The sequence below is a fragment of the Plectrocnemia conspersa genome, unplaced genomic scaffold, assembly GCF_051122295.1.
Source record: "Plectrocnemia conspersa isolate PC_06_02 unplaced genomic scaffold, ASM5112229v1 ptg000014l, whole genome shotgun sequence".
Taxonomy (NCBI): Eukaryota; Metazoa; Arthropoda; class Insecta; order Trichoptera; family Polycentropodidae; genus Plectrocnemia; species Plectrocnemia conspersa.
Genome location: NW_028277178.1, coordinates 9,370,191 through 9,389,322, shown reverse-complemented (window position 1 = coordinate 9,389,322; position 19,132 = coordinate 9,370,191). Strand labels below are relative to the sequence as shown.

The 19,132-nt window shown below is 28.4% G+C and overlaps 2 protein-coding genes across 2 annotated transcripts in view; one reads left to right on the top strand and one right to left on the bottom strand.

Moving 5' to 3' along the window:
• The window catches only part of LOC148226159 (uncharacterized), a 156,593-nt gene that overhangs the window by 56,988 nt on the left and 80,473 nt on the right, over nucleotides 1–19,132 (top strand). Inside the window, exon 3 of the mRNA XM_088203831.1 lies at nucleotides 730–859. Within this exon, the coding sequence (XP_088059957.1) occupies nucleotides 730–859 (130 nt within the window). The remainder of the gene's footprint in view (nucleotides 1–729; nucleotides 860–19,132) is intronic.
• Nucleotides 12,614–14,035, bottom strand: LOC148226160 (serine protease snk-like). Its single transcript, XM_088204561.1, has 5 exons — nucleotides 14,019–14,035; nucleotides 13,520–13,669; nucleotides 13,328–13,454; nucleotides 13,128–13,259; nucleotides 12,614–13,060 (listed from the first exon to the last, which is right to left on the bottom strand). The coding sequence occupies exons 1-5, from the start codon at nucleotides 14,033–14,035 to the stop codon at nucleotides 12,890–12,892; spliced, it is 597 nt and encodes a 198-aa protein (XP_088060687.1). The 3' UTR covers nucleotides 12,614–12,889.

Sequence of the window (19,132 nt, the reverse complement as noted above, 5' to 3'; positions counted from 1 at the left end):
TTTCATTTCACCAATGATTATAAAAATATAAATAGTTATAAAATATGTAGTGTTTATTTTTGAGAATTACTGTAGAAAAATGCGAAATCTTAAATAGCAGATAGAGGGAAGAAGATGCGACTGGAGACGCACCATAGTATGAAACACATTAGCTGATCGTCCAGTATCACCACAATAACATATCACGACAGATCACAGCCGACAATAATTTAACTCGACACTCCATCGAATACCTTTCGAATTTCAAGACCTGCCATTTTTAATCCAGCACCTGATAGCAGTATCTACATTTCCATATATGTTGTAATTTATATATGCTCATAAAATAAACTCTTAAAAGTTTTTCCAGAGTGTATCTGCAGAGTTACATTTCTTCGGTCTCTAAACCTAAAGCTTATAAAGTTTAAACGGTGTTAAAAAAAGTTTTTATTGACTTTTTCAATACGAATGGCAAATGTTTACAATTATCATACAAATCGATAAGGCTTTGAACGTTACTCTTTTATATTATTGTCTTTGTATCATGATTATCATATTCTGGTATCACGTGTGACACACGCTGTATTTTCGATTAAATCGTAACAAAAGGCGTCTGAAAGTTATTTCATAAAGGTCCCCACATTGCGGTCATTGTGATAAGGCCCTAAGGCGAACCTAAGGGTCCTTCCACATGTTACGTGCTTCATAATTTAGCCAAGCGATCCGATCACGTCCGTTTATTGCCCGCAGGTGAACATCAGTAACACGTGGATTCTGCCCCAGGAAGGGTTTCCGGTGTTTTACCGGTACTTCCGGGACCGCATCTCGTGGTACGAGGCCGACGCAGTTTGCCAGTTTCACCACGCCAACTTGGTCACGGGTAAGTTTTTTTTTATTCATGTTTAACGTTTTTTTGTAACACCTTGTTAAATATAAAGATTGGTTGCTGTTTTTACGAGATATCATAACTCGACGCGGACCTCCGGTAGATGGAGTTTAACGAGGGAGTAAAGGGTTAAATATGAGGGTTTTTGGTTGAACTGTTTTTTTCCGTGATACATTAGCATAAACAGGTCGTTTCAGTGGAGTTAACTAGCCGATAAAATTTTATATTGAGTATTTATTGTGTAGTGTTGTAGCCTTACTGTTGTTATTGTTAAAAGCATTTAATACATACATTGCTAAGAGATTTATTTTGCTAGTTTATTCAGCAAAGAATACAATTTCTAGTGCACTTGAATAATTATTGCTGTAGGGAGATTTTTAAATTGCCTTGTTGTTTATCGTTCTGCGGATAATAAGTTCTTCCGCTGGAGGATTTAAAGCGAAAATGCCTGTTTCACTCAATGTTGTGTTCTATATATAAATAGTTCACTATTAAAATAACAAACATCCCTAATTTTCAATTTTGTGTATTGCTCGATAATTGATAAATATTAAATGGTTCAAATATGAATTATTTTTACCCATTGTATTCCACTGGGGGAAATTCAATATACTATAATAACAAAATCTGACACCATCCTGTAAAGTAAGCTTCTAAATATAATATTAAAAGTTAAAAATAAAACTGTAAATTGAAGTGGGTTGTAATATAATAATACTTTCATAACATTTTGTATATTGTGTTATACAATATTTTATGTAGGTCTGTAGATGTAAAATCGTGTTTCTGACATTTAAATGTCAATTGAACATTTATATCTTTAATAAAACCAAACGGCAAAATTGATTATATTTTATGATTAAGTAAAAACAAGAATACGTAGTATATAAAAAAATAAAAAAAATCTTTTTACAGGCTTAAATGAATCTTAAATAATTTATTATGTTTGATTTAATTTGCTTTTGGTATTTTATATACATGTTCTTTACTTCATCATAATAACTTAACTTCATTAATTTATTATATTATAATAACTTAGCTGCAATAATATTTGCTTAAGTCAAAATATATATTTTTGACTTAAGCAAATATTTATGCCGGTTTTATATATGTTATTACAGTATAACATATGATAGTTCACAGTCATACGTGTTATGGACATTAAGGAATATTATTCTGTCTTTTGATAAAAGTACTTGTTACCAAATTAAAACATCTGGACATTAATTTTATAGTAGTTGAGATGTCAATACGATAGAAAACAATTTTTTGCTGATGAATATTATAAATTAATTTCATAGTGTTTACACTAAAAAAACTTATTTACTGTAAACCAAATATTAAAAAAAAATGAGTAAAGATTTTTAAAGTCTAGCAAAAATTTAAGAAAATTAAAAAGAATTAAAATAATGGTTTAAAAATTATATTTATATTATTTTTGAGGAATGCGCCCTCATATTATAATTATTGATTCGTTTCTGATCAATCGCTGAAAAAATCAATGAATAATGATTATTACTTTTATATGCAAATTTTTAATTAGTAACAAGTCAAACATATAATTATTTAACATCCTGGAAGTTTTATTGGAGAATAAGTAATATTTTAATAGTACCAAAATCATATTAATTAGTAGAGAAAACCTCCAATTTCATCATAAATGATTCGGAGATCTTAACTAGTTAAGTTTCTATAGTCAAAATGCTCATAAAAATATTCTAATGGTGAACAGGTTAGTCTTCTTTCAACACTAAAGGGCAAACGATTGACAAAGGCCAATCTAAGTAAAAAAAATATTAGACCGCAACAGATAAAATGCATTTAAACAATTTTAAATAATCTGCATACAGAAACTTAAATTTGTTAGTACTGTATTTATATCGTAAATATTATATATAACGTAAAGAGTACATAGCCCATGTTGGATCCTTGAGAAACCCTCGTAGTGATAAAACACTCTTTCGACAATCGGCCGCCCTAGGTTATAAACTTTCCACGATCTCTAAAATAACTCAAGAATAACCGAGTTGAACTATCCGAGAAACAGAGCTCTGACAATTTTTTAATAGTATCCCACAGCAAGCTCTGTCGAAGGCCTTCTCAAAATCAGTATATATGATGTCTATTTAAATTTCCGCATCGAGAGATTTTGTCACCGTTTTAGTAAAAGACACGAGGCTACTTATAATGAAACGGGCGGAACAAAACCCATGCAAAACCCAGGCAAAACAATTAATTAAAAATGTAGTATAAAAATATTTATGACTTGTTTCTCTACTATAATAACCAGTTTATTTATCCAAATCTATTTAAGAAGTCTAATGAAATAATTTCTAATAGTAAACTTGATAATACAATTAGCAATAAGAGTTTTATGACTTGAATTGAAAGGTCGATTTTCTTAAGAAAAAATATTTATGTTATCTGAATAATTAGTATTAAAATATTTGTATAATGAATTTACAAAAAATATTATTCATTCGTGGAATTTCTTTTGCATTATATGTATATTAATTCCAGGAATTTCCTAATTATGTATAATATTAAAACCATATTATTTTTTATCATATATGATAAAATAATTAATTAAATAAATGTTAATACATACGTGCTCGAAAATATAAAGAACATTATATAATATAGTCAAAATAGGATTTTTTTATACATTTAACACTACTGTTTTCTATTGGGTCCACGTGACGTTTATTAAACCTTATTTTTAGCAACGTTATGCTTGAAGTTTGTTTAAAGAAGTCTTCTGTGCGATTTTAATAATATTTATGATCGATTAATCAATACCTATTGCTTTTGTTTTTCGCATAAAGGTCTGAAATAATTTAAATAATTTTTGAAATCTATGGTACTAAAATTTCCTTTCGTATTGCAAAAATGATTGAGCTTTTCTTTTTTAAGATTTTTATATAGAATAAAAAAAATGTAACAATTTGACTATAAATGCATTATTACAAATTGAACACTTCAAATATCATTATTTATTTTTCTTGTAATTTATTATTTAATTAATTTAAATAGTTAATAGAATTGTTCTTTAGGGTGGTGGGACTTTGCAGCTAAATAATCGCCGGAAAAACTAGTAATAGTTTATTTCATAATCATATATTAATTACCACATATATTTCATAAAAATGTTGGTGCCCATATTAGGCGATAGATTTAAAATGGCAGGCCTTAAAAAGTCGGAGTCTTTGCTAGAGTGTCGAGTGGAATTATTGCCGGTTGTGATGTGTTATTGTGATGATGCTGAACGTTCCGCTAATGTGTCTCGCATCTCTCGTCTAGAATCTGGAGCATTTGCCCCTGTCTGTCCATTTGTGACCATATGTCACATTTTTAATATTGATTCGTGACAGCTTTATAAACACACGATTTTTTACGCCTTGAAAGAAAAACAGCTAGGTGGCCACTTTTGACGATCGTAAAAATAGCAATGGCTATTTTGCACAGGATGGAACGCATCGTTTATCGCTTTATATTTTTTAGTATTTTTTTCAAGGTATGCTTTGAAACAGACGTATTAATTGGTGTACCGTGAAATAATATCAATTATTAACACAATTTTTTAGCTTGGAAATCGATCGTTATTCAAAACATTAACCAAGGGGTAGAAGATGTAGGGCAGTTTTGTGCAGCGTAGAATGCATTGTCTATCGCGCATCTCTTCCACACAAATATTAGTGTTTTCGGTACACAAGGGTGATACGACGTCTCGGGAAAGATGTGTTATTTGGCGTTCCATGAAATATTTCCAATTTCCTCAATTGTTTAGTCTCGAGATCTCTCTTCTATTATTATCCTTAATTTTTAGCGTTTTGTTTCTCTATTTGTTTGTTTGAAATGGTTGTTAGAATTAACTCTAAATTATAACAAATTGTTTAGGCGATTAATAAATCCACAATTATTTTTTAGGTTCAGATGATTGAAACCTCTACAACTATGTATTAATAGCAGTTACTAAGGAATAAGTTATAATGTATTAGTTTTCCAATTGTCTTTAATGATGATGTTTGCTGATACGTAAAGGAATTATTGGGTTATTAAATTACATTAAATTTAACTTAGCTAAAATAAATTTACTTAAGATGTAACTATGAGGTTAGAAAAATATAAGAGAAATTAATTTGAGATAATTAATTATAATAGTAATTATATAATAATAGCTTTTAGATGATGTGGGTTCATGTGGTATTCGGACCCTCAACTTCAAATCGCATATAGCATTGCGATGTCGTGTTAACTACTAAAACAGTTACTAAAATATTAGGCTTAGAATATCACGAAAATATTATAAGCTACGATTTAAACAACATTAAATTTAAATATAAGAGCAAATTTCAAATTATTGCTTTAAAGGCAAAATTACGCGATTCAATTTCTACAACATACAACCAAATATATTTTAAGTAGTTTTATGTTTTAATAAAATAATTTATGTCTCTTTAATTGGAAACGCTTACGTTTTATATTCTTTAACGAGAGCAGAAGCGAGACTTCTATGACGTTGAAATCGATCAAACTAGACTAGTTATGTATATTTATGCTTTTTATATCCAATTTAAATAAAATGTTTTATGATTTTTATTTCTACTTTTCAAGTATCCCTTGTACGTGATTGGTTATATTTTTTTTTGTTTCACTTAAATTACTAAAGTAATCGAGAGGAATGATGTCGGTACACATTTATAGAGCAATAAATTTATACAATGAAATAAAATAAATAGCGGTTTCGTCTCGATAAATAACGCTCACTGGCAAACATAAGTCAATAACTACAAAAATAAATAACGATCGCCTGTTGCAATAAATACAGATTATTTACTGAGACCGAATCGCCGAAGCGATACTTATTGCATCCAAAAAGTCGCCATCTTTCGGCAGGATTTGGCGATTTGCGGCCAGTTAGGCAGTGCCAGGAATTTCATTAGTTTCGGAATCGTCCGAATGTTTGGCCGCAATAATAGTTAACCTGGACACTTTCCAGACATGAGGGATATGCGCGGCCAACGAAACCGCAACACACATAGGTATTATACCCTCTATCCTGACTTAATTACAGAAGCACCATCTAGCCAGGTCCGAGTGGGCCGAATGCCATTAGAGCCAAGTGCAACATATTAACCGTGTATACCGGTGATGCAAGCAATTTGATTATTCTAGAGTGAAATCCAATGAATATAATCATAAGGGTACATAGCTTTTGGATGGGGCTGTAAAAGTGCTCCGTGTTTAATATGAACGCGAGTTGGGATTATTGAAATGTTGAAAATACAAGCTAATGGAAATCTGAGGCTAAATGGGTATAATTAGCGATGAAGCGTTGCTATTGATAATTAAATTAAATTTTGGTAATAACTGTGTATGATTAGATAATTATATAAATAATATATATAATACTAAAAAATAATAAGTAGCAATTACTAGCAATTAATTGATTATAATTCAATATTCATACATTCATATTATAAAATGCAAATTTTTATATACACGAGAAACGAAATACGAACCTCGTAATTATTACATAAAAGCTTAATTTACTTCGTATTGTTGCTAATAAAATAATGCAGTAAGCTCATTTTTTTATATATCAGGAATTTAATGAAATACTTTTTGAACCACCTTTTTAGATTGCTATTTTTGTGTAACGATGTATCTTAATTATCTACAACTGCTTAGTTCAAAAAAAAGAATCATTTTTTGCAAATTAAATATTAGCGTATATTTTTAAATTAAAACAATTATACGCTACAAATTTCGGGGGTTAAGAAAAAATTTTCAATGGAAAATTGGGAAGTTTTTGTTTGTGAATCATGCATTTTGTTATTGTAGCTAGGTATAGGTATATTAAATTGCTGTTATTTATGTTTTACTAGTACACTATGATTTATTTTAATTTTATGTGCAATACTATATATTTTTGCATTTATTGAAATCGTTGATAATAAAAACCAAAAAAAATAAAACAGTTTTAATTTTTTTGTGTAAGATTCTTAATAATTATAATTTTTCCCTCATACATTATAATGCACTGAAAAAACGAATTTTTAAACGATCCACCAACTCAGCGAATAAACATTGTTTTTATTTATAAAATGTTTATTTTAATATGATTATGTACAATCTATAATATGTTGTAGTTTTATAACTATTTTCATTTTTACAATTGCGTAATTTGGTACAATATTTAAAAAAAAAAAGCCTTTAAATCAATATGTGCTTTGGTATTTTGTAATTATATTTATATTTAATGATTATTAGGTTAATGTGATTACGAAAACTATGTTTGTGGTATTTTATAGTATAAAAATGATAATGTACTTTGATTGTGGGTATATGGTGCACATTATAAAGTTTTTCAAAAGTAATATAAAAAGCTGTAATATATATAATTTGTATAGATTTTTTTGCTAACTTGTAAATTGGGAAAAAATATTATTATTATTAGTAAAAAATTGTTTGTTTTTTTGTTTTATATTAAGATTTTTTGTGCTAAGCGCGTCCTATTTCTTAAAAATCTGTATTCTTACTAAGTGCCGCAATGTTAGCAAGCCATTTAAAGGAAAGTTTTGAAATGTTTATGATAAATTTTAACTTAGAGTCCATGTGTAATCTCAGATGTTAAACGCTATTTTTTTATTTTATTTTTTATTTTTTTAGTTGAAATTTTTTTTATCTTTGTTTGATTCTAGTACGTTTTGATTTTTCACTTCTCAAAATGTTTATTTAGGTTTTTAGAAGATTTATGTAATTTATTCAAAATTGATTTAAGACCAAAAGTACTCGTTAAAATAGCTGTATCACCAGCGTACATAGATAAACACGTATTTTTATTATTTTGAGCTATCATTTGTGTACGAAATAAAAAGAAACGACACAAGCAAATTTTCTTTATTATTTATAGAGAGATCATAGTTTATACTTCTCAATATGAATGTTTTATGTATAGCAGATAATCAGGGGTTTTATATTTGTATACTAGTTTGTGAAGTAAACCATTATGACATTCTGTGTCGAAAGCTTTATCTATATCTAGCATTAATAGGCCCGAACTCTTTTTTATAATTAAGAGGGTGCATTTATGCTCCATTAAACTACAAGGTTAGCTGTTAAGATAAGTTTGGTAATAATTATTTATTTCGGTAATGATTACAGTCTATTTTTAAAATATTTGTGCCTATTAAAATTAATGGATTATTTTTTGTGAAATTTAGAGGTTTTTAAATGGTGCAGAAATACCCTAAATATAAGCAAGCGTTAAATATGTTTGTTTAATAATTAATTCACATTTCAAAAAGGTGTTTAATTTATGTGTTTTCTAATTTGTCAAGTACAAGTTTTTAATAACATCAAATATTTCATTATTGAATTATTTTATTTTATTATTGAATTAAATCGATATCTACAACGGCTATTTCTATTTTACTTATTGATCTAGTTGATTTGTTTTTAATTTTAGAATGTTTTAATTTTTTTGGTGATTTCATTCAATAAAGAAGAATTTGATAGCTAGCATTTCTGCATTTTTCTGGTTTGTTGTAGCTATGAAATTTATATTTTTTAACGGTGAAATTTCCGTGTATTTATTTTTGATTAAAGTATTGGGATTTATACGATCACGATTCATTTCTAGTGATCTGAATTTTATTGTGAATATCAATAATGAGTTCTTAATTGCAGGGATTTAGTTTTTTACTGCTGTTTTATTATTTGATTTTATATTTAAATTCATTTAATAATTAATAAAAAAAAAGTTTGCCTGCATAGTTATTGAAACAATGATCGATAAATGTAGTTATTGTTTTTCACACATATATATTTCTATGAATGTCATATTTTTATTGTTTGTAATGAATTTTTAGTGCAACTAATATTTAGTACATATCACAATAATGTTTTAAAATACTTTTATATAATTTAATTGTCTCCTTAGACGATGGAGGAAAAAAATAGGCGAGATTTTATTATTATCTCATCGATTGCCATAATTGCAGTTTAAAGTTACAGTTCACTCGAGTCAAGCCTTCAATAAATACACAGGAGCTTTGCTAAGCCACTACTAGATACGGTGCCTCTATGATTAAATATATTTTACTAATTACACGTATAAGCAATTCTTTATCAGGGCTCATACCACAATTTAATATATTAGAAAAAGTAATAAAACATTTAAATTATGTTTAATTAAAGCTCAACAGTAAGTAACAGTGTTAAATAAAATAGTAAAACATCTAATTAAAAATTAATCTTGAAAGACGGAGCGGTGTATAAACATCCTTGGTTCAGATTATACAATACTAGGAATAAAAACATACCCATGTTGTAAAAAAAATCCTTTGAACGATATTAATTCAGAAATTTATTATGAAATTCATTTATAATTATTATATTTAATTTTCAATGATTACAATATGTATCATACATTGTATTAATGGCAAAAATTATAAATCAAAGTGTAAAAAAGGAATCTTGTATGTAGAAAGAAAAACGTTAACATATCTAAAAAAAACATAATCTACTTATGTATTATATATACGTATATTTATCTTTTTGCTCGTTCGAATCGCATTTTTTTACCCAAGCACAACTTAATATACGTAAGTCCAAAAGATTAAGGACATTAAAAAAAACTTGATTGGTATATGATATTATATTTTTAAATTATTTTGGTTAAATCAATTTAATTTTTTTGTATATGTAATTATTTAGTCAGTTTGATAATAATTTAATTAATTACAAATAGCTTCAAAATTTAAAATAATTGTACTGTCAATTTAAAAACCCAAATTACTAATATTTATATATTTAGGTATAAATTTATTTTATTTAATAAATTAATACTTTGCTTTTATATACATACAGTGTATGTATATTGTGGAGAGCAAATATTTGTGATGGAAAAATATTTTTATTATTATATTTATTTCGTGGAGTGGTCCCATTGAAAAATCCCACAACGACGCGCTCGCTCCTTATATATAGTGCTTTATTTCATATTTGTGTCATAGACAACTATGTTTTCTATAAACCATGTACACACATCTTTCTCTTTGGTATATTGAATTATTTTGTTGGCTATAATGCGGAGAGAGGGCTTGTGCGACATAAGCAGTTGTAGTGTTTGTTGGCAGAGTGCCGTAAACGAGATCTGAAAGCTTGGCCTGCTTCTCTCTCTACTCTCATACCATGGTTGCGATTGCATTTCGTTTGAGGCAGAACAACTTTTTGAGTGCCAACAGTAAAAACCACTCAGGATTGCCTTTGGTAGGCCACCCCGTGTGGAAACTGCGAAAGCTCTCGGATATCTCTTTTCTTCAACGGTAAAAACACGCTGGCGGCACATGCTACGTTTATATTTTTTTCAATGCCTATGTAAGCGAGATATGCGTATAGGTGGTTCATAAAATTATGAAATCAAATTGAAACAATAAATAAGGATCATAGCTGTTGCGACTCCGAGTAATAGTTATAAAAATAAATCGGCGAAACTCGAGAACGTCACGGTCGACAATAAATGTAGAGAGAGCGGGAGTACTTTTCTGAACCACTCTGTATGGGCTTGTAATAGAAGGAATCTTGTAATAAAAGGAAATAGCCAGAGCAAACTTTGTAATTGTCGTAGCTTTGGGTACTTCACTGGCATGGATTTTCAAAATGGTTTCGTTCAGCACATCTGGGAAAATTGCATGGATTTTTTCAATCGAGTACTAGTTTTTTATACTTATATATAAAAAGTTCAGTATTTGGTTAATATTTCAAATGAATTTCTATAATGTTTGTATATTTTACTATATGAAGTGTATAAGGAAGTAAATATAATTACAAAGTTGTTATATTTTATGATAAATGTATGGTTATAATATCATACAAATGTTATTTTTTGTACCATTTCTTGTGTAAACATACCAACGCTAATCTTATAAAGTTCTATAGAAAGCTCACCAATATGTAATCAGTAATATTAGTTGAGTAAGCAAAGCGAGGTAGCACTGCTATTGACACAAAATACGAATTTGTTAGTTTTAGCTTAGGTTATAGCCCAATTATTTAATACACATTAATATATTTTATGTAAAAATAGAACGTTTTTCTTTAATATATCTTGCGGCAAATTTATCACATACATGTATATACATATGTATGTATATATTATAATTTTTTTTGTGTCATTTGTATACATTGTCATGTTATTATTTTGAAGTAGAGTTTAATAGAGTTTGATTAATCCAGAAGCACTAGCATGATAGATTATTGTTATAGGTCGATGACTAATACATGAAAGATATGAATTCCATATGCATCTTAGTGTTTTTAAATTTTGACCACATCTGGGAGATCAAAATTTGTGAATAGAATAGAATTAAAATTTTTCTAGATTATCACAGATTTGGTTCTCCTAGATTTTCCTAATGTCACGGATGAAAATCGTAATAAATAATTACAATAAAATTAAGCTGTTTTGTATAGAATATTTTTGCATTTTAAGACAGAAGGAGTGTGATTTTTCTGTCAAAATAGACGCTGGAAAGTTCATAACAGTTTATTGTTAATGTGAGAAGCTGGGTTGAAAATGTAAAAAGCTGGTACAGAAGTGATTATGGATGATCCGATGAGGTCTTTTGTGTTTATTGTTGTTGTTTGCTCTCGGTCTCTGTCTGGTTTTCCGCCATCTTGAATCGTGTAATCATCTGATCTCAATACGTGTGATTGCTTCTGATCCTCTCGTCTCGAATCGCTTAATCGTTTCTGCCTCTCTCATCTCAAATAACTTGATCGTCTTCTGATGTAATCAAGATTGTAAATGTATCAGATATTTTATAATCTTGATTCTAGTCGTTTCTGGCGAAACACAGATCCAGATATTGGTTGGCCAAGTGCATCGCTTGCATGCTCGATCAACGAAATATGTTGCCTTAAAGTATAACTACAAGGTGAATTTTCTAAATTGTTAATACAAGTAGATTACAATAGTGGTTTTTACGCCAGATAGATGTATTGTCTATTGCATTATTTACGCACAGAATGGTAGTTTGTATGGTGCTTAACGAGCGGTTAATGGGCGGATGTAACAACAGGGAGGCAAAATCTCCGATAATTATGGTATCTCTTATATATTATATATTGAGTATTCTTTAATTGTTATTAAGCCTTTTGTCAAAACGAGTTGCTATTACCATTAATATGTTATTAATTCACAAAATTTTATCTTAATATATACTCTATTAGGATAGCATCTACGTTTTCCACTGATTTACAATAAATAAATAAATATTTTATTCTCCTAGCTATTTTTTGTGTTATACATTATGTTAAAATTTACAACAATGTAACAGATTTTTTTATACATCGTAAAGGCAATTCTACTTATGTATTATATATGTATAAGCTAATTTCGAATCTTACATTTTAAATTATAAGGCCTTGTGTTTCAATGCATAAATGAAACTTATATATTTTTTATTAAAAAATATAATTATGAAACAAATTTATTAAATGAAAACTATATTTAAATAATAACTTTCTGAAAATTCTACTTCATTTATCAAATTCTTTGATAAATTATCAATTATAACCTCAAAAGTAATAAAATTATTTTAATAAATTAAAACATTTTGTCAAAAATATTAATTAAAAAGAAATAATTTTATGAATTATATTAATAAAAATATATGTAGTATTAAATTTTTCTTTTTCAAAGATACAAATATCGTGATAATTAAAAATAAAAAAATCTGATACAGTTAAATAAATATATTTATTAATACAAAAAAGCAGTAATAAATTAGTTAACACCAATAAATACACTAGTTTTAAATAAATAAACACAATAAATATGTATGAAATATAACAATAATAAATAAATAGGAGTTATAATTAAAATAACAAAGAAAAATATCTTTGAGAATTGAAAGATAGTAAAATATAATCAAATAACAACGTAATTATATTTAAGCTTTCTGAATATCTCTAAAGTTTCGTAGGTTTATCTCTGCTAAGCACATATTTATATTATTAATCAGGCCAAACTATATTTTCAATCCATTGAATATAAGGTGAAACCCTGGTGTAAATAGATGGTTTAGTACTCATACACATTCTTGGTCCAGATGATGTTATACCGACGACTGTGTATGTGCAAAATATGTTATCATTATAAATTTGAATCGGTCCACCTGAATCTCCCTAGAACATAAGTTCGATAAGTTTAATTTAAAAATATTCATAAATATTGTATATTTTTCACTATTACAGTGCATGTGCTATTGAACGTCAATTGATCTCCATAGCAGGACTGAATTTTATCGATCACACCTCTCTTATATTTTCTATCATATTTATAAATAGAGTTGCATATTTTATGCGGAACTTTTTTTATAATAGTCTGAAAAAATATAGTATACATAAATATGCATATTTACAAATTAGTATAAATAAAAAACTAGTAAAAACCTTCAATAATTCATCGCTGAATTTTTTTTCTTCTGTTGCACCCCAACCAGTTGCTATAACTTTTTCATCATTTATATGTTCGCCATTGTGAAGACACGCAGGAATAATACCAGCAGAAAATTTTACTCTATCAAAAAAATATGATTTAGTGATAAAATAATAACTAAAATTAACAAATAATATTATATTTACTTAGTATTTAGCTTCAACAACGCTATATCGTTATAAGAGGCATTAAAATTGGGATGAACTTCTACTCTTTCCACCAAAAAAAAATTGTTTGATTTGTTCAATGGTGTTTTATTATTTTCAATTCCCAATCGTACGAATTCCACTCGAGTACTATAATTAGTTAAAGCCGTATGAATAAATATATGATATAATAACAAATTATTTGTAATTAATTTTTTACTCACTCATTATTTCTCCAAATGCAATGCGCTGCTGTTAAAATCCACTGATCACTTATTAAGGTTCCGCCGCAGCCCCATTCAATTGAATTTTCACTATACTGATTTTTATATCCCAATAAAGCCTATAAATAATATCAATGAATTTATAACATAATATTGAGGTATTTAAAATTCATAATATGACAGGCGTAAGCATTTTGTGTTATAATAGCATAATAAATATTGTAAAAACATATACTTTTCATTACTTTTAAACCATTTTAGTTATGTATACTTACCATATGGGGAAATTCATGTTTTGTAGTGGCTTTTCCACCTAGGATGAATGTAATAGCATCGTGATGACATTTATTTTCGCGCACTTTGTATACTCCATTTGGAGAGAAGTAATCGACACAAGGTTTTATTACATCTAACCATTCGATGCATTCTAGAAACATTAAATATACATATTTTAATACCTATATATTCATTTAACTTAAAGTGACATACTATTCCAAGCTTTTCGACCCTCGATTCTGTCGACTTTCAACTCGCTCTTGCTGAACGGATGACAATTAGATGCTGAATTTGTATGGTTTGACCCACAACACACAATATTTTCTCTAGATCCATAATATTTCTGAAATAGAATGATATTAAATAATAAAACAAATGACAGAAAATCCAAAATAAAAATTATTTATATTTACCGATAGTGTGCTGTCATTATTTATAAATTCGTAGATTTTTCCGCGACACTTGGAAAAGGGCATTGGTATACCTATATCGCAATTTTTACTCGAAGCTAAAAAATGGCTATTTTAAGCATATAGGATATTTTTATGTTATATAAAAGTTTTTTTCATATATGGACGTCTTAAATATATTTAATATTAATTTTTAGGGGAAATAAAATTTAGGTTTCTAAATTATATTATATCTGATATTATTTTATAGATCACATAAATATTTTATTGCTGTATTTCAAATATTATTTTATATACCTGTTTGCCAGCTTGTGATTAACAATATAATGCAGATTTTACTCTTCATTTTGTATCGTGTGTCCGTCAGGAAATAATTTTGAAACTGAATGAATTATTGTGATGGTACTGGTACTTATACTAACACAAATAATATGGATTAGAGCAAGTTCCTGCAATTAATCACATTTTGATTATCCTTATATTGTTATGCATCATTATTTGAGGTTGCTACATGTTAAAACAACAATAGTAATTTCCAAATTGTTAGAAAGCTTATCACACAACGAATATATTTATGTTTAAAAATATTGCTAAAAAATAGTTATTGTTTTCTAAATAGTTTATGGTTTATTACACGATTTATGACGAAGGTCAACATTCTTAACATTGCAGATATTGAAGCAAACTACATTGGTAAAGCTATTTTTAACAACATTCAAAATTTTGACAGGTTTTGTGCTTCTTACAATAATTTATTAATGATTGATAATTCAGGAAAACCGCATACTTTTGCCGAATAATTAATACTGCTGACTGTTAGTAAGCAAGTCAGTGACTGATATTATTATATCAGAGGTCTGCTCTTTGGCATAAAATTAAGCATACGTGATGTTCAAAAAATTAAAATCGATATTTTACAAAAAACAGCTACTGATGGTGCTTCAGCGATAGCAGGTAGTTTCAGGGGTCTTCTCGTACTTTTATAACAAGCGTTACCATATTCGCTATATTGAGTTGCTAAAACTGAGTAACGGCCTAAATAAGTCATAATATATTGTCATTCATACAATCAACAAAAATCGAAGCGATTTAAAATTATAGATTTTTTGCACTATTGTATATTAAAAAATATTTCGATTGCTTGCTGCTTCATTAAAAAATTAGCGCATTTTTAATCAGTTTTATAAGCTCTTTGACTCAGTACTAAAGTTCTCAAAAACAGATGATGATTGATTGCTTTCAAAAATACCATTGCTTATTTGTCAGACTAGTTGGTCAAATTTATTTAATTAAATCTTTATTTCAAAGCTGTTTAAGTAAAACAGTAACATTTTTTTTGTGACATTTTTTTCTAATACAAAGAAATCACAGAGTTTCTAAAATTATTTCCAGTAAAAACATGACCAAGATTTGATTGTATATTGCCAGCATTAGGATGTTTTTCTAATTTACTTCAATCAACAATATGATATTATTTTTAAAATGAACATAGTTGATTAAGTTAATTTTTACAGTAATTACAAAAAACATAAATATCTTTAAAAATACAAAATAACTTATAGAAGTAGCAGCAAATAAGGAATTCAAATTTTAAACGGTTCTTAAAAGTTCTGACTGAAATGTCAGATTCTTTATTTTGGATATCCTATAGTTTTCATCACATTTCCTTCATAATATTCAGTGAAACATAGGTTCAGAAAAGTCACAAAATTTAAAAAAGGAGACCGACTGCAAATTAAAAATCTCGGTGATTGATAAATGTCTCTGACGAAAATGGAGTCGAAAATTATAAATGATCACATTATCTTGATCCTTTATATTAAAATTATTTTTGTTGTTATAAGTAATTATAATTGTAGTTATTTATCGTTATCTTAATTTTTACGCTTAATGTAAATGTTACTATGGTTGATTTTAAATACGCATTTTGATACAATGCTTATGATTAACATAAAAAATAATTTTAATCTATTGTAATACTTCAAAAGAGAAATTTTATAAACATGATTTCAATAGTTATATCATGTTATTTATATTTACCTGTATGTTTTTACATGTAGATAAGTTTAATAATTTTTTGTGGCTTTTAAATTGTTGAATTACCATATTACAATAAAAGGAAAACAAAAAAAAAATATAAGTGTTATTGTAGTATATATATATATATATAATACATGTATACAAATAAACATTAATTATTATTATTGTGTTTAATGTATTTATTGCCATTTGTGGCATAGCTTATCATGTGTCAGTTTAATTAGCATTTACTTGAAAACCACAGATCTAGTAAAAAGCAAGTTTAAGTATTTCAGTATACGTATACATTTCCACGTATTGAAAACAGTGACTTATAACTTTGCTTGATAAGCCGTGTTTTATATTTAAAACTGTGATTAATATAGGAATGTTCAATATTGGTGTATTTTAAAACGCGATTCGTCACAACAGTTCATTTACTGATATTCCAATGCAAAACAAGGCATTTTTAGTCGTTGGCGTATTGTTAGAGATCTTAGCTACATAGCTAGACTTGTTTCAATTCGATTGGTTAAGAGTTAAGTCAATGTTGCACTTTGCTTAGATTTTGATACCTCGTTATGTTTGCATGAAGCTGTGAAACTTGAGAAATATGAAAGTAAAAATAATATTCCTAATTACAGAGCAATGCAATAATATAAGGCGGTAAAACAGATTAGGCAAATACATTAAAAGATATACTAAGTGAGCATCAATGCGGTTTCAGACCAAAAAGATCCACTATGGATCACACTTTATTAGACAAACCATAGATAAAGTATATATATTTTTAGCATAACATATTTTTAGATTATTAGGTTATAAGTTATATCTGAAGGTATTGAAAATTACACTAAAATACGTAAGACTAATATGTGCTACACTATCGGAATCAAAAGCAGTCATAAATGTAAAAAATTCGCTCTCCTAAAAATGTTTATGTTTTAAAATAAATCTGAGGTTAAGCAAAGAGACACATTGTCCACCATAGCATTCAATCTAGTGCTGAAGGCGATAACCATCCAACTCAATGTTAGAGGTTGTATTGATTCTAATACAAACCAGATGCGTTATATAATACAATTATGTAATCGCGTATTTGTTATAATTATCTAATCGATCTAAGCATTAAATTATTAAACACGATGCCAATTAGAAAATAGAAGCAGAAATTAGCATCCGGTAGTGAAGGTAGATAAATAGGCTAGCATATTCAGTGGCAGTCAAACGTATTAAACATTTTAGACGACATGATATTTTGGTTCATAAATTGTAAAATAAATGACATTGATTATATTGAATGTTAACATTTAAAAGAGTCAATGTCAGACCGTTTTAACGACAAAAGGTTACCCTACAAAAATTTTTCTTCGTTGTTTTTGATTTTTTAATGTTCTGTGGCGATCACACAGAGATGCCTATGTTAGCAAGGGTTTTTTTCTTAAAATTTACGTTAATTTACTGTGATAAAAATGATCATCTTTCAGCAAGGAAACAAGACAATAGCGTAAAGGATGGGATCACACACAAAGCCATTGTTTCGACAAAAAAATCACAAAAATAACACGTTTTGTTTTTACTGTAAATATTCTCCGTCATTAAGAGAATATTTTTTTGTTGCGAAATGGTAACGGATATAATAAATCACCGGATCCACAAGATTTTCGTTGAAATGCAATACGACCTCGGATAATGCCCATCAATCGAATGTCGCTTTCTAAAGGCGTATATTTATTTCGCCGTAGTGAATGGCTGGATGATCGCTGTATAATTATGATAGGTCAGCAACCTTTGCAGCCCTGAATATTTAATTCTGAGATGAAAATCACCAGCAGTCACTCGAAGAGACCAGCAGACACTAGTGGACAACAAACTAGCATGGACGCTTACATCTCGAGAGCAAATCTTCCACACGAACACCATCGTAACAAAGAGGGATCAATTTACGCTGTACAATTGCTGCCATGCCATCTAATAAGCTCTGAGGACCTCTCACGGACATCATCCCTGCGCCAGCTTTTCCACCACCACTCGGAGAAAACATCTCGCCATTTATCGTATGAAGAGGTGGATAAATTCACATACCTTATATTTATGCTAAGCCCACAAAACAATAATAAAGATGAAAGCTAGATGCAATTGCTCTCTGGTAATAAATGCTAATATATGGGATATGTCACTAGATGTTTTTGAACTAAAAATCTCAAAAAAGACGTTTGGACTATGATGGAGTTTACATCGATGAACAGACCACCTCGAAAAAATTAACGAGCAAGGGGCAGACTATAAAAATAATAGACAGACCATGTTGTAGAATACTGCACCAATATTGGAGGTGAGTGAAAAGCTTTTGTGGAGGTGTGGCAAAGTCTCATCTTGAGACGTGGTGCTTAGAAGAAGAAGCACAAGAAGAAAGCAAACTTTAAATCCACCATGTAACACATCAACGTATTATCGTAGCATCATATAGCTTGTAAGCTAATAAAATATTTATAAAATCAAAAAGAGAAAAGTCTGATATTGATTATGAACGCTTCAAAGATTGAATTCAAAATCACTGAAGAGAAGGGAGTGCGGATAATTACTACTGCAGCTGTACCACACCGCGAGCACGTCTATAAATATGCAAAATATCCATAAAGAATTTTTACGATTTACTCGTTACAACTACCGAAAAAAATCCA